Genomic DNA, 17474 nt, shown 5'->3' with positions numbered 1-17474 from the left:
TTAGATATTTCTGTATTTCATTTTCAATACACATTTCTAAAACATGTTTGCCCTTTGGGATTATGGGATATTGTGTGTAGATGGGTGAGGAAACAAAATCTATTCAATCCATTTTGAATTCAGGCTGTAACACAACAAAATGTGAAATAAGTCAAGGGGTGTGAATACTTTCTGTAGACAGACACCACAGTGATCACCATGTCCTCTGGTCTGAAAACAGAAGCTGTTGTGGTTTCAAAGCATTGTGACAGCTTCATGAAACGAGCTACTCTGTCTTGACTACAAGTTTCCATGTGTGGTGGTGTTTGTTGATGACAGCTGAAGATACGAGAAGCGCTAGCTGTCTGAAGATGTATACTCAAATCAAATGAACGTTTATTGGTCAGTTTAGCAGATGTTATAGCGCGTGCAGCGAAATGCTTATGTTACTAGCTCCTAACAATACAATAAAATGTCAAACAAGTACACAAATTGAATAAAATAAAAACACAACAAATCAATAAATGTCAGAATTAATCCAATTAACACTCCAAATAGCACTGTAACAGTAATCCAAATACAAATGACTTGAGGCTGTTACTGGAAATCAACTAAAATACAAACATACACGTGCATGCATATACACTCTATCCTACTCGAGCATACACACACACGCACACACACACACACAGACACGGTACAGAGCTCATTGAAGAACGGACAGGCTTTGTTTGATACAATGATATATATTTATTAGTCACTCAATTAATGTCTCATTCCTTAGTACTTAATGATAGACTTGATCCAGGAAAGATACTTGGATATTTTGGTGTAGACGTTGGGCTTCCGTGGCTCATTGCAGTTTCCTTGCTGGTTGAATGACACAACTCCTACTGTTGTCCCCTTACACACCAGAGGACCTCCTGAATCTCCCTGCAATGATAGTTGAAACAATGGAGAGAAAAAAACAAACTTATTCTACATTTGCAAAGCAAATCACTTCTTTATAATTAATCCATTATCAGAATTAAAGGGCAATTCCATCACTTTTCAACCTCATATTCATTATCTCCAGCACCAAACCAGTGTTTAAATATGAAGAGTTTCATTCCAAAACTCTGCATATCCAATTTCAGAAATGTTGGTAAATTAGCTTTTATTGTTTAAAGAAATTATCAAAGAGATTGTTGTGTTGTTTCACTATCTAATCAATGCATGGGGTTGTTCAATGACAGTCATACAGTGCCTTGGGAAAGTATTCAGACCCCATGACTTTTTCCACATTTTGTTACGTTACAACCTTATTGTAAAACTGATTTAAAATAGTTTTTTTCCCTCATCAATCCACAAACAATATTCCATAATGACAAAGCAAAAAGGTTTGACATTTTTACTAATTTATCAAAAATTACAAAATTAAATAATATTTACATAAGTATTCAGACCCTTTACTCAGTACTTTCTTGAAGCACCTTTGGCAGCGATTACAGCATCGAGTCTTCTTGGGTATGACGCTACAAACTTGGCACACCTCTATTTGGGGAGTTTCTCCCATTCTTCTCGGCAAATCCTCTCAAGCTCTGTCAGGTTGGATGGGGAGCGTTGCTGCAAATATTTTAAGAGTAAATTAGCTATCATAGCTTAAACTATTACAGACTACAAAGGGAAACCCAGATACTTTATGCTCGCTTCCAGGCAAGCAACACTGTAGCATGCACGAGTGCACCAGTGGTTCAGAAGTTTACATACACTAAGTTGACTGTGCCTTTAAACAGCTTGGAAAATTCCAGAAAATGATGTCATGGCTTTAGAAGCTTCTGATAGGCTAATTGACATCATTTGAGTCAATTGGAGTTGTACCGGTGGATGTATTTCAAGGCCTACCTTCAAACTCAGTGCCTCTTTGCTTGACATCATGGGAAAATCAAAAGAAATCAGCCAAGACCTCCATGAGTCTGGTTCATCCTTGGGAGCAATTTCCTGTACAAACAATAGTACGCAAGTATAAACACCATGGGACCACACAGCCGTCATACCGCTCAGGAAGGAGACGCGTTCTGTCTCCTAGAGATGAACGTACTTTGGTGCAAAAAGTGCAAATCAATCCCAGAACAACAGCAAAGGACCTTGTGAAGATGCTGGAGGAAACAGGTACAAAAGTATCTATATCCACAGTAAAACGCGTCCTATATCGACACAAGCTGAAAGGCTGCTCAGCAAGGAAGAAGCCACTGCTCCAAAACCGCCATAAAAATCCAGACTACGGTTTGCAACCGCACATGGGGACAAAGATCATACTTTTTGTAGAAATGTCCTCTGGTCTGATGAAACAAAAATAGAACTGTTTGGCCATAATGACCATTGTTATGTTTGGAGGAAAAAGGGGGAGGCTTGCAAGTCGAAGAACACCATCCCAACTGTGAAGCGTGGGGGTGGCAGCATCATGTTGTGGGGCTGCTTTGCTGCAGGAGGGATTGGTGCACTTCACAAAATAGATGGCATCATGAGGAAGTGAAATGTGGAATATTGAAGCAACATCTCAAGACATCAGTCAGGAAGTTAAAGCTTGGTCGCAAATGGGTCTTCCAAATGGACAATGACCCCAAGCATACTTCCAAAGTTGTGGCAAAATGGCTTAAGGACAACAAAGTCAAGGTATTGGAGTTGCCTTCACAAAACCCTGACCTCAATCCTATTGAGCATTTGTAGGCAGAACTGAAAAAGCATGTGCGAGCAAGGAGGCCTACAAACCTGACTCAGTTACACCAGCTCTGTCAGGAGGAATGGGCCAAAATTCACCCAACTTATTGTGGGAAGCTTGTAGGAGGCTACCCGAAACGTTTGACTCAAGTTAAACAATTTAAAGGCAATGCTACCAAATACTAATTGAGTGTATGTAAACTTCTGACCCACTGGGAAAGGGATGAAAGAAATAAAAACATAAATAAATCATTCTCTCTACTATTATTCTGAAATTCCGCATTCTTAAAATAAATTGGTGATCCTAACTGACCTAAGACAGGGGATTTTTACTAGGATTAAATGTCAGGAATATTGAAAAACTGAGTTTAAATGTATTTGGCTAAGGTGTATGTAAACCTCCGACTTCAACTGTATCTGAGAATGCTTTTCATCGACTACAGCTCAGCGTTCAACACCATAGTGCCCACAAAGCTCATCACTAAGCTAAGGACTCTGGGACTAAACACCTCCCTCTGCAACTGGATCCTGGACTTCCTGACGGGCCGCCCCCATGTGGTAAGAGTAGGCAACAATACGTCTGCCACACTGATTTTTAACACTGGGGCCCCTCAGGGGTGTGTACTTAGTCCCCTCCTGTATTCCCTGTTCACCCACGACTGCGTGGCCAAACACAACTACAACACCATCATTAAGTTTGCTGACGACACACCAGTGGTAGGCCTGATCACCGACAACGATGAGACGGCCTATAGGGAGGAGGTCAGAGAACTGGCAGTGTGGTGCTAGGACAACAACCTCTCCCTCAATGTGAGCAAGACAAAGGAGCTGATCGTGGACTACATGAAAAGGCAGGCCGTACAGGCCCCCATTAACATCGATGGGGCTGTAGTGGAGCGGGTCGAGAGTTTCAAGTTCCTTGGTGTCCACATCACCAACGATCTATCATGGTCCAAGCACAACAAGACAGTTGTGAAGAGGGCACGACAAAACCTATTCCCCCTCAGGAGACTGAAAAGATTTGGCATGGGTCCTCAGCTTTTTTCCAATCCAAGATGGCGTAGCAGTCAGACATCTTTGTCCTTCGGCTTGTTGTGTCCCATGTGTATATATATATATATATATTTACATCTTTTCTTCGCATATCTTTTTATATATTTTTTTTCTAAAAACTCAACCTCAAAACACTCTTCTGCAACCCACCTCACCAATTTAAAAAAAAAAAGTATTATTTACCTCAAATCTGAAATCTGAAATCCTCAACAGAAGCTAGCCAGAGGTTAGCCAGAGGTTGGCCAGTTTACTGGCTAACGTTGGAGTTCAGCTAGCCACGGTTGGCGGTCATCAGCTATCCCTTAACTCGAAAAGCTATCGGCAGTTTTGTACAGCGCGACTCAGACCAGAGCATACCGGACCTATTTTCTCTCCATATCCCCGGATTTCTACCGCAGGATCTGGACATTTACACCTGGATCTTGCAGCTAGCTGAATAGTTCCATCAGCCACTCCTGGGCTACAATCACCTATCCGGACCCGTTTTACTGCCGATGCGGAGCCCCATCGGGCCTTCACGACTGGACTACCGACGTTATCTGCCCGAGGGAGTTATCCAACTGGCCCCTCCATCGCGACAACCTGAACGCCCATCTGCAGCCTGCTAATCGTTAGCTGTCTTATCGGCTGCTATCTGAATAGGTCTATCGGACAATTTTCTTGGGCCTCTATAACTAACTATTTTGCCAATTGGACTGGTCCCCCCCTACCATACGGAACCCCACTAATCTACAGACGGAAACGCACGAGGTGGCTAAAAACAGACCTCCCTCCATCTTCTGCCAGCTTACTACCTATGGCCCTGCTAGCTGTCTGAATCTCACGGAACCCTTATGATCACTCGGCTAAGCATGCCTCTCCTTAATGTCAATATGCCTTGTCCATTGCTGTTCTGGTTAGTGTTTATTGGCTTATTTCACTGTAGAGCCTCTAGCCCTGCTCATTATACCTTATCAAACCTTTCAGTTCCACCACCCACACATGCTATGATATCTTCTGGTTTCAATGATGTTTCTAGAGACAATATCTCTCAATGCCTAGGTTTACCTCCACTGTATTCACATCCTACCATACCTTTGTCTGTACATTATACCTTGAAGCTATTCTATCGACCCCAGAAACCTGCTCCTTTTACTCTCTATTCTGGACGTCATAGACGACAAATTCTCATAGCTTTTAGCCGTACCCTTATTCTACTCCTCCTCTGTTCCTCTGGTGATGTAGGGGTGAATCCAGGCCCTGCAGTGCCTAGCTCCACTCCTATTCCCCAGGCGCTCTCTTTTGATGACTTCTGTAACCATAATAGCCTTGGTTTCATGCATGTTAACATTAGAAGCCTTCTCCCTAAGTTTGTTTTATTCACTGCTTTAGCACAGTCTGCCAACCCGGATGTCCTAGCCGTGTCTGAATCCTGGCTTAGGAAGTCCACCAAAAACTCTGAAATCTTCATCCCTAACTACAACATTTTCAGACAAGATAGAACGGCCAAAGGGGGCGGTGTTGCAATCTACTGCAGAGATAGCCTGCAGATTTATGTCCTACTATCCAGGTCTGTACCCAAACAATTTGAACTTCTACTTTTAAAAATCCATCTCTCTAAAAACAAGTCTCTCACCATTGCCGTCTGCTATAGACCACCCTCTGGCCCCAGCTGTGCTCTGGACACCATATGTGAACTGATTGCCCCCCATCTATCTTCAGAGCTCGTGCTGCTAGGTGACCTAAATTGTGACGTGCTTAACACCCCAGCTATCCTACAATCTAAGCTTGATGCCCTCAATCTCACACAAATTATCAATGAACCTACCAGGTACCACACCAAAGCCGCAAACACGGGCACCCTCATAGATATCATCCTAACCAACTTGCCCTCTAAATACACCTCTGCTGTTTTCAACCAAGATCTCAGCGATCACTGCCTCATTGCCTGCATCCGTAATGGGTCCGCGGTCAAACGACCTCCACTCATCACTGTCAAACGCTCCCTGAAACATTTCAGCGTGCAAGCCTTTCTAATCGACCTGGCCCGGGTATCCTGGAAGGATATTGACCTCATCCCATCAGTAGAGGATGCCTGGTTATTTTTTTTAAATGCCTTTCTCACCATCTTAAATAAGCATGCCCCATTCAAGAAATGTTGAACCAGGAACAGATATAGCCCTTGGTTCTCTCCAGACCTGACTGCCCTGAACCAACACAAAAACATTCTGTGGCGTTCTGCATTAGCATCGAACAGCCCCCGTGATATGCAACTTTTCAGGGAAGTTAGAAACCAATATACACAGGCAGTTAGAAAAGCCAAGGCTAGCTTTTTCAAGCAGAAATTTGCTTCCTGCAACACAAATTCAAAAAGGTTCTAGGACACTGTAAAGTCCATGGAGAATAAGAACACCTCCTCCCAGCTGCCCACAGCACTGAGAATAGGAAACTCTGTCACCTCTGATAAATCCACTATAATTGAGAATTTCAATAAGCATTTTTCTACGGCTGGCCATGCTTTCCACCTGGCTACCCCTACCGCGGTCAACAGCACTGCACCCCCCACAGCTACTCGCCCAAGCCTTCCCCATTTCTCCTTCTCCCAAATCCAGTCAGCTGATGTTCTGAAAGAGCTGCAAAATCTGGACCCCTACAAATCAGCCGGGCTAGACAATCTGGACCCTTTCTTTCTAAAATGATCTGCCGAAATTGTTGCAACCCCTATTACTAGCCTGTTCAACCTCTCTTTCGTGTCGTCTGAGATTCCAAAAGATTGGAAAGCAGCTGCTGTCATCCCCCTCTTCAAAGGAGGGGACACTCTTGACCCAAACTGCTACAGACCTATATCTATCCTACCCTGCCTTTCTAAGGTCTTCGAAAGCCAAGTCAACAAACAAATTACCGACCATTTCGAATCCCACCGCACCTTCTCCGCTATGCAATCTGGTTTCAGAGCTGGTCATGGGTGCACCTCAGCCATGCTCAAGGTCCTAAACGATATCGTAACCGCCATCGATAAGAAACAATACTGTGCTGCCGTATTCATTGACCTGGCCAAGGCTTTCGACTCTGTCAATCACAACATCCTCATCGGCAGACTCAATAGCCTTGGGTTCTCAAATGATTGCCTCGCCTGGTTCACCAACTACTTCTCTGATAGAGTTCAATGTGTCAAATCGGAGGGCCTGTTGTCCGGGCCTCTGGCAGTCTCTATGGGGGTGCCACAGGGTTCAATTCTTGGGCCAACTCTTTTCTCTGTATACATCAATGATGTCGCTCTTGCTGCTGGTGAGTCTCTGATCCACCTCTACGCAGACGACACCATTCTGTATACTTCTGGCCCTTCTTTGGACACTGTGTTAACAACCCTCCATACGAGCTTCAATGCCATACAACTCTCCTTCTGTGGCCTCCAACTGCTCTTAAATACAAGTAAAACTAAATGCACTAAACTCTTCAACCGATCGCTGCCCGCACCTGGCCGCCTGTCCAGCATCACTACTCTGGATGCTTCTTACATAGAATATGTGGACAACTACAAATACCTAGGTGTCTGGTTAGACTGTAAGCTCTCCTTCCAGACTCACATCAAACATCTCCAATCCAAAGTTAAATCTAGAATTGGCTTCCTATTTCGCAACAAAGAATCCTTCACTCATGCTGCCAAACATACCCTCGTAAAACTGACCATCCTACCGATCCTCGACTTCGGCGATGTCATTTACAAAATAGCCTCCAATACCCTACTCAATAAACTGGATGCAGTCTATCACAGTGCCATCTGTTTTGTCACCATAGCCCCATATACTACCCACCAATGCGACCTGTACGCTCTCGTTAGCTGGCCCTCGCTTCATACTCATCGCCAAACCCACTGGCTCCAGGTCATCTACAAGACCCTGCTAGGTTAAGTCCCCCCTTATCTCAGCTCACTGGTCACCGTAGCAGCACCCACCTGTAGCACGCGCTCCAGCAGGAATATCTCTCTGGTCACCCCCAAAGCCAATTCCTCCTTTGGCCGTCTCTCCTTCCAGTTCTCTGCTGCCAATGACTGGAACGAACTACAAAAATCTCTGAAACTGGAAACACTTATCTCCCTCACTAGCTTTAAGCACCAACTGTCAGAGCAGCTCACAGATCACTGCACCTGTACATAGCCCATCTATAATTTAGCCCAAACAACTACCTCTTCCCCTACTGTATTTATTTATTTATTTTGCTCCTTTGCACCCCATTATTTCTATTTCTACTTTGCACTTTCTTCCACTACAAATCTACCATTCCAGTGTTTTACTTGTTATATTGTATTTACTTTGCCACCATGGCCTTTTTTGCCTTTACCTCCCTTATCTCACCTCATTTGCTCACATTGTATATAGACTTATTTTTCTACTGTATTATTGACTGTATGTTTGTTTTACTCCATGTGTAACTATGTGTTATTGTATGTGTCGAACTGCTTTGCTTTGTCTTGGCCAGGTCGCAATTGTAAATGAGAACTTGTTCTCAACTTGCCTACCTGGTTAAATAAAGGTGAAATATTTTTTTTTATTTTTTTAAAGATCCTCAAATTGTTCTACAGCTGCACCATCGAGATCTTCCTGACTGGTTGCATCGCTGCCTGGTATGGCAACTGCTCGGCCTCCGACCGCAAGGCACTACAGAGGGTAGTGCAAATGGCCCAGTACATCACTGGGGCCAAGCTTCCTGCCATACGGTACCTATATAATAGGCGGTGTCAGAGGAAAGCCCATAAAATTGTCAGAGACTCCAGTCACCAAAGTTATAGACTGTTTTCTCTGCTACCACAAGTCTAGGACCAAAAGGCTCCTCAACAGCTTCTACCCCTAAGCCATTAGACTGCTGAACAATTAATAAAAATTAACCCCCCCTCTCTTGTACACTGCTGCTACTCCCTGTTTGTTTGTTACCTATGCATTGTCACTTCGTCCCCACCTACATGTACAGATTACCTCAACTAGCCTGTACCCCTGCACACTGACTCGGTACCAGTGCCCCCTGTATATAACCTCGTTATTGTGTTACTTTTTTATTTTACCCTACTTGGTAAATATTTTCTTCTTCTTGAACTGCACTGTTGGTTAAGGGCTTCTAAGTAAGCATTTCACGTTAAAGTCTACACTTGTTGTATTCAGAGCATGTGGCAAATAAAGTTTTTGATTTGCACAGCTATTTTCAGGTCTCTCCAGAGATGTTCGATCATGAACCTTCGCCCCCAGTCTGAGTTCCTGAGCATTCTGGAGCAGGTTTTCATCAAGGATCTCTCTGTACTTTGCTCCGTTCATCTTTGCCTCAATCCTGACTCGTTTCCCAGTCCCTGTCGCTGAAAAACATCCCCACAGCATAATGCTGCCAACACCATGCTTCACCTTGGGATGGTGCCAGGTTTCCTCCAGAAGTGACTCTTGGCATTCTTGGTTTCATCAGACAATATAATCTTGTTTCTCATAATCTGAGAGTCCTTTATGTGCCTTTTGACAAACTCCAAGCAGGCTGTCATGCGCCTTTTACTGAGGAGTGGCCACTCTTCCATAAAAGCCTGATTGGTGAAGTGCTGCAGACATGGTTGTCCTTCTGGAAGGTTCTCCCATTTCAACAAAGGAACTCTAGAGCTCTGTCAGAGTGACCATCAGGTTCTTGGTCTCCTCCCTGACCAAGGCCCTTCTCCCCCAATTGCTCAGTTTGGCTCGGTGGCCAGCTCTAGGAAGAGTCTTGGTGGTTTCAAACTTCTTCCATTTAAGAATGATGGAGACCACTGTGCTGCATACATTTTTTGGCACCCTTCCCCAGATCTGTGCCTTGACACAATCCTGTCTCGCAGCTCTACGGACAATTCATTCGTCCTCATGGCTTGGTTTTTGCCCTGACATGCACTGTCAAGTGTGGGACCTTATATAGACAGGTGTGTGCCTTTCCAAATCATGTCCAATCAATTGAATTTACCACAGGTGGACTCTGAACGTGAATATAAATATTTTACACACATGAAGGTACCCATAAGCAATCATTTCTGATGGAAAAAAACGCAAATGTGAAAACATTTGTGGATGTAGCGTTTTAAATAATCTGTTCATGTGTGAAAACGCATTTGTAGGATCTGTGGTTAAAATTATTTTCAAGACCTGCAATTAGTTTCTAGGCCAAGGGAGGGTATTTCCTTCCTCCCCATGTCACCACAAATCACATAGTGACTGAAAATTTTTACATTTTTTATGTTGTCATTGGGTAGAACTTTTTAACTTCTGATTTTTTCTACAGTGTTGAAATGCGCCATGTTCACACTGGTATTGTGCTGGTGATAATGAAAATGAGGTTTAAAAGTGGTGTAGTTGCCCTTTAACTACATTCTATGACCATACCTGGCAAACGCCCTTATAATCAGCAGCAGTACCTCCGGCACATATCAGAGACTGGGTTATGGTGGCAGTGTTCCCCCAAGATCTCTGGCAGGAACTTCTGTCTACAACGGTGACATTCACCTCCAGAAGGCGTGGGTTTGCAGTGCCCCCTGTTTCTGTGGCACCCCACCCTGCCACGGTACACAAGTATTTGGCCTTGATGTCCTGGTCTTTCTTAGGGAGAGGAATCTGCTGCACAGCTTTGCTCTTCGGGGTCGTTTTGACAAGCTACAGTTAGAGCACATGACTGTAGTTAGATTTTCTAATAAGCTATAGGATATATTATGCAACATCAATAGGCCACTATGTACGCACATAGTCAAAGGTTTTCATTCATGACTATGGGTCTTGTGTGGCTCAGTTGGTTGAGCATGGTGCTTGCAAGTTGCCAAAGTTGTGGGTTCGATTCCCACGGAGGACCAGTACAAACAAAATGAAGATGTTTGCACTCAATATTGTAAGTTAGTCTGCATAAGAGCATCTGCTAAATGACTAAAATGTAGATGTAAATCACACCTCGTTTGAAAAAAAAAAGAAATGTTAATACATGTAGATATGTTATTTATAACAGTACATTTGGCATTTATTATTTGGGGAATGGGGTGCTAAGCTAAGAGACATTCTCACATTGTGCATACTTCCTCTGTCATGTACCTGCAACAGCATGATGTCGTTCTCCAATGTCTTAGCATTGTAACCAGGATGTATGTGGTAAAATTTCACATCAATCCTGTAAGAAGAACTTTCCTGTCTTGTAATGTCATGAGCACCAACCACAACCGTCAGATTCACAGCCCTGTGAAAAGGAAACCACAGTATACTTACTGAGCAGCAAAGCACACAGAACATTCTACAGCATAAAAAAAGTCTGCCATTTTTAACAGATACCACAGAATTATGACTTTTAGGTGTGAGTAGTTGAAGATGTAGATATAATTTTCTTACATAAATAGTTCAATAGGATAAGAGTAAAACACAATTACCAATTGTAGCAGTGGGCGGCTGTCATGACAAAGCTCTCAGACACGAGGAACCCTCCACAGATATGTGACTTCTTTGCTTGTACAGAGACCATGTAGGGTTTGGAGTGGCGTCTGGCTTCTGCTCCATTCACTATGCCAGAGTCCTGGTAGGCTGGGAGAGAGAGATTTGCCTAAATGAAACGTAGGTAGTGGTAGGCTATCACGTCGATACAAGATATTTAATTATTTTTCATGACATTTAAAAAAATATATTTACACTACCATTCAACAGTTTGTGGTCACTTAGAAATGTCATTGTTTTCCTTTAAAACATCCATGAAATTAGTTGCAAAATGAATAGGAAATATAGTCAAGACGTTGACAAGGTTATAAATAATGATTTTTAATTTAAATAATAATTGTGTCTTTCAAACTTTGCTTTCGTCAAAGAATCCTCCATTTGCAGCAATTACAGCCTTGCAGACCTTTGGCATTCTAGTTGTCAATTTGTTGAGGTAATCCGAAGAGATTTCACCCCATGCTTCCTGAAGCACCTCCCACAAGTTGGATTGGCTTGATGGGCACTTCTTATGTACCATACGGTCAAGCTGCTCCCACAACAGCTCAATAGGGTTGAGATCCGGTGACTATGCTCCATTATAGACAGAATATCAGCTGACTGCTTCTTCCCTAAATAGTTCTTTCATAGTTTGGAGCTGTGCTTTGGGTCATTGTCCTGTTGTAGGAGGAAATTGGCTCCAATTAAGCGCTGTCCACAGGGTATAGCTTGGCGTTGCAAAATGGAGTGATAGCCTTCCTTCTTCAAGATCCCTTTTACCCTGTACAAATCTCACACTTTACCACCACCAAAGCACCCCCAGACCATCATATTGCCTCCACCATGCTTGACAGATGGCGTCAAGCACTCCTCCAGCATCTTTTCATTTTTTCTGCGTCTCACGAATGTTCTTTGTGATCCAAACACCTCAAACTTAGATTTGTCTGTCCATAACACTTTTTCCCAATCTTCCTCTGTACAGTGTCTGTGTTCTTTTGCCCATCTTAATCTTTTATTTTTATTGGCCTCTTAACTGTTGACGTTGAGACTGGTGTTTTGCGGGTACCATTTATAGAAGCTGCCAGTTGAGGACTTGAGGCATCTCTTTCTCAAACTGGACACTAATGTACTTGTCCTCTTGCTCATTTGTGCACCAGGGCCTCCCACTCCTCTTTCTATTCTGGTTAGAGCCAGTTTGCGCTGTTCTGTGAAGGGAGTACTACACAGCGTTGTATGAGATCTTCAGTTTCTTGGCAGTTTCTTGCATGGAATAGCCTTCATTTCGCAGAACAAGAATAGACTGACGAGTTTCAGAAGAAAGTGCTTTGTTTCTGCCCATTTTGAGCCTGTAATCGAACCCACAAATGCTGATGCTCCAGATACTCAACTAGTCTAAAGAAGGCCAGTTTTATTGTTTTTTTAATCAGAACAACAGTTTTCAGCTGTGCTAACAATTGCAAAAGGGTTTTCTAATGATCAATTATCCTTTTAAAATGATAAACTTGGATTAGCTAACACAACGTGCCATTGGACACAGGAGTGATGATTGCTGTTAATGGGACTATGTACGCCTATGTGCAGTTGAAGTCAGAAGTTTACATACACTTAGGTTGGAGTCATTAAAACTTGTTTTTCAACCACTCCACAAATTTCTTGTTAACAAACTATAGTTTTGGCAAGTTGGTTAGGACATCTACTTTTGTACAAGTCATTTTTCCAACAATTGTTTACAGACAGATTATTTAACTTATAATTCACTATCAAAATTCCAGTGGGTCAGAAGTTTACGTACACTAAGTTGACTGTGCCTTTAAACAGCTTGGAAAATTCCAGAAAATTATGTCATGCTTTAGAAGCTTCTGATAGGCTAATTGACATCATTTGAGTCAATTGGAGGTGTACCTGTGGATGTATTTCAAGGCCTACCTTCAAACTCAGTGCCTCTTTGCTTGACATCATGGGAAAATCAAAAGAAATCAGCCAAGACCTCAGTAAAAGATTGTAGACCTCCACAAGTCTGGTTCATCCTTGGGAGCAATTTCCAAATGCCTGAAGGTACCACGTTCATCTGTACAAACAATAGTACGCAAGTATAAACACCACGGGACCACGCAGCCATCATACCGCTCAGAAAGGAGACGCGTTCTGTCTCCTAGAGATTAACGTACTTTGGTGCAAAAAGTGCAAATCAATCCCATAACAACAGCAAAGGACCTTGTGAAGATGCTGGAGGAAACAGGAACAAAAGTATCTATATCGACAGTAAAACGAGTCCTATATCCACATAACCTGAAAGGCCACGCAGCAAGGAAGAAGCCACTGCTCCAAAACCACCATAAAAAAAGCCAGACTACGGTTTGCAACTGCACATGGGGACAAAGATCGTACTTTTTGTAGAAATGTCCTCTGGTCTGATGAAACAAAAATAGAACTGTTTGGCCATCATGACCATCATTATGTTTGGAGGAAAAAGGGGGATACTTGCAAGCCGAGGAACCTCATTCTTTTTTATTTTTTACCTTTATTTAACCAGGTAGGCAGATTGAGAACAAGTTCTCATTTACAATTGCGACCTGGCCAAGATAAAGCAAGCAGTTTGACACATACAACAACACAGAGTTAGACATGGAGTAAAACAAACATACAGTCAATAATATAGTAGAAAAATAAGTCTATATACAAAGTGAGCAAATGAGGTGAGATAAGGGAGGTAAAGGCAAAAAAGGCCATGGTCGCGAAGTAAATACAATATAGGAAGTAAAACACTGGAATGGTAGATTTGCAGTGGAAGAAAGTGCAAAGTAGAATAATAATGGGGTGCAAATGAGCAAAATAAATAAATAAATACAGTAGGGGAAGGGGTAGTTGTTTGGGCTAAATTATAGATGGGCTATGTACAGGTGCAGTAATCTGTGAGCTGCTCTAACAACTGGTGCTTAAAGCTAGTGAGGGAGATAAGTGTTTCCAGTTTTAGATATTTTTGTAGTTCGTTCCAGTCATTGTCAGCAGAGAACTGGAAGGAGAGGCGGCCGAATGAGGAATTGGCTTTGGGGGTGACCAGAGATATACCTGCTGGAGCGCGTGCTACAGGTGGCTGTTGCTATGATGACCAGCAAGCTGAGATAAGGGGGAACTTTACCTAGCAGGGTCTTGTAGATGACCTGGAGCCAGTGGGTTTGGCGACGAGTATGAAGCGAGGGCCAGCCAACGAGAGCGTACAGGTCGCAGTGGTGGGTAGTGTATGGGGCTTTGGTGACAAAACGGATGGCACTGTGATAGACTGCATCCAATTTATTGAGTAGGGTATTGGAGGCTATTTTGTAAATGACATTGCCGAAGTCGAGCAAGCCGAGGAACACCATCCCAAGCACGGGGGTGGCAGCATCATGTTGTGGGGGTGCTTTGCTACAGGAGGGACTGGTGCACTTCACAAAATAGATGGCATCATGAGGGAAGAAAATATGTGGATATATTGATGCAACATCTCAAGACATCAGTCAGGAAGTTATAGCTTGGTCGCAAATGGGTCTTCCAAATGGACAATGACCCCAAGCATACTTCCAAAGTTTTGACAAAATGGCTTAAGGACAACAAAGTCAAGGTATTGGAGTGGCCATCAATGCCCTGACCTCAACCCTATAGAAAATTTATGGGCAGAACTGAAAAAGTGTGTGCGAGCAAGGAGGCCTAGAAATCTGACTCAGTTCCACCAGCTCTGTCAGGAGGAATGGGCCAAAATTCACCCAACTTATTGTGGGAAGCTTGTGGAAATTTACCCGAAATGTTTGACCCAAGTTAAACAATTTAAAGGCAATGCTACAAAATACTAATTGAGTGTATGTAAACGTCTGACCCACTGGGAATGTGATGAAAGAAATTAAAGCTGAAATAAATAATTCATTCTCTCGACTATTATTCTGACATTTCACATTCTTAAAATAAAGTGGTGATCCTAACTGACCTAAGACAGGGAATTTTTACTAGGTTTAAACGCCAGGAATAGTGAAAAACTGAGTTTAAATGTATTTGGCTAAGGTGTATGTAAACTTCCGACTTCAACTGTAGATATTCCATAACAAATCTGCCGTTTCCAGTGAAAATTGTCATTTACAACATTAACAATGTCTACACTGTATTTCTGATCAATTTGATGTTATTTTAAAAGGACAAAAAAAATAGATTTTCTTTCAAAAACAAGGACAGTTCTAAGTGACCCCAAACTTTTGAACGGTAGAGTATATATTTTTTAAATTGAACCTTTATTTAACTAGGCAAGAACAAATTCTTATTTACAATGACGGCCTACACCGGCCAAACCTGGATGACGCTGGGCCAATTGTGCGCCGCCCTATGAGATTCCCAATCACGGCCGGTTGTGATACAGCCTGGATTCTGCGCTTTACTTTTAAAATTGTATTTTTATTACCTTATTATTATTTGTATTTTTCTTGCTTTAAAAATATCTCATTCATCACTACAATACATTATCACATTTACATTTGATAAAGCGATTGAGAATGATTTTAAGGAAATCAAAAGTCATTTACAACATTAACAATGTCTACACTGTATTTCTGATCAATTTGATGTTATTTTATTTTAAAAGGACAAAAAAATTGCTTTTCTTTCAAAAACAAGGACAGTTCTAAGTGACCCCAAACTTTTGAACGGTAGAGTATATATTTTTTAAATTGAACCTTTATTTAACTAGGCAAGTCAGTTAAGAACAAATTCTTATTTACAATGACGGCCTACACCGGCCAAAACTGGACGATGCTGGGCCAATTGTGTGCCGCCCTATGAGACTCCCAATCACGGCCGGTTGTGATACAGCTCTTTACTTTTGAAAATTGTGTTTTTATTACTTTATTTTTATTGCTTTAAAAATCTCTCATTCAACATCAATACCATACATTACATCACATTTACATTTCATAATAAAGATTGAGAATGATTTTAAGGAAATCAAAAGTCATTTACAACATTAACAATGTCTACACTGTATTTTTGATCAATTTGATGTTATTTTAGAAGGACAAAAAAATTGCTTTTCTTTCAAAAACAAGGACAGTTCTAAGTGACCGCAAACTTTTAAATGGTATAGTATATATTTTTTAATGTTAAATAAAAGGTTAACTAGGTAAGTCAGTTAAGAACAAATTCTTATTTACATTGACGGCCTACACCGGCCAAACCTGGACGATGCTGGGCCAATTGTGCGCCGCCCTATGAGATTCCCAATCACGGCCGGTTGTGATACAGCCTGGATTCTGCTCTTTACTTTTTAAAATTGTGTTTTTACTTTATTACTTTATTATTATTATTATTGCTTTAAAAATCTCTCATTCAACATCAATAACATACATTACATCACCTTTACATTTCATAATAAAGATTGAGAATGATTTTAAGGGAATCAAAAGTCAAGAACTTCCCCTCGTTCACCCCCTCAACGTTTCATTTCAATGGTTCTTCTCCTTTTCAGTTCAATTCAAATTTGTTTAATGACTGTCTCGCTGGAAACCAAAAATATTTTCAATTGTATTTCGGCACAGGGTTTTCCATATTTGTGCGTTTACTATACTTTACAATACAACTAAATTATTAATTGTACCATAATTGTCAGGTTTCATTGTGAAACCAGAAAGAAGACCTTCTGTGTGTCTATGTCCCTAGCGTCCCTTTGCTGTTCCAGAGAATAGAAGGCCAAATGTCCCACTCTGCTGCCCTCTGACCCAAGAGTGTGTAGACGTCAAAGGTGAAGTTTGGTCTTACCTGTGAGCCCTGGAGCAGGCAGGAGAGTGATGAGCAGGAGCAGGAGAGATGTGGCAGCCATGTTGTCAAAGAGCGTGTCTGAGAACGTGTTTGAGAGAGTGTAAGAGGGAGTGTGATGGGGTTTTTGTCTTCTCAGACTGGTGGGTTTAGAGGTGCTGAGTGTCTCTATGACTTTCTTCACAGGATGTACCACCTGCTATCTTCACAGGATCTCACCTATCAGAGTGTGAACTTTCCTTATGTAGTATCAATTGACACCTCTTATAGGCCTAGATCATCTACCACCTTGTGACTTAATATTTGCTGGAAAACAGCCCAAGGATTATAATATATTTTCCTACATAATTGTACTATTAGTTAACTTTCTTTGATCAAACAGATGGGCTACTTTTTCACTTGAAAAATTTCTTAAAGTATTTGTAATTCCAGATAGTATTCATGGTTTAATATCACTGTAATGTATTAGGTTAAGAAATGCTTGTAGACTCATTTTGTCAGCCATGTGTCTCAGCTACTGTAGTATATCCAGCAGAGGGGACAAGAGAGTCA

The 17474-nt window shown here is 41.9% G+C and overlaps 1 protein-coding gene across 2 annotated transcripts; it reads right to left on the bottom strand.

The window, feature by feature from the left end:
- Positions 1 to 709: 709 nt before the first annotated feature.
- On the bottom strand, positions 710 to 17129 carry LOC106613754 (mast cell protease 1A). 2 transcript variants are annotated; one of them, XM_045687477.1, is made up of 5 exons: positions 16926 to 17129; positions 11114 to 11264; positions 10758 to 10926; positions 10092 to 10358; positions 710 to 912 (listed from the first exon to the last, which is right to left on the bottom strand). In XM_045687477.1, the coding sequence occupies exons 1-5, from the start codon at positions 16984 to 16986 to the stop codon at positions 760 to 762; spliced, it is 801 nt and encodes a 266-aa protein (XP_045543433.1). In that variant the 5' UTR covers positions 16987 to 17129; the 3' UTR covers positions 710 to 759. The 2 variants fall into 2 exon arrangements, with proteins under 2 accessions (XP_045543433.1, XP_014071805.2); XM_014216330.2 differs by having other exon boundaries at positions 10785 to 10926; positions 16926 to 17083.
- Positions 17130 to 17474: the final 345 nt, after the last annotated feature.

Source organism: Salmo salar, chromosome ssa10 (genome assembly GCF_905237065.1).
Source record: "Salmo salar chromosome ssa10, Ssal_v3.1, whole genome shotgun sequence".
NCBI classification, from domain to species: Eukaryota; Metazoa; Chordata; class Actinopteri; order Salmoniformes; family Salmonidae; genus Salmo; species Salmo salar.
Note: the sequence above shows the minus strand (reverse complement) of the source record. Positions and strands in the feature narration are given on the sequence as shown.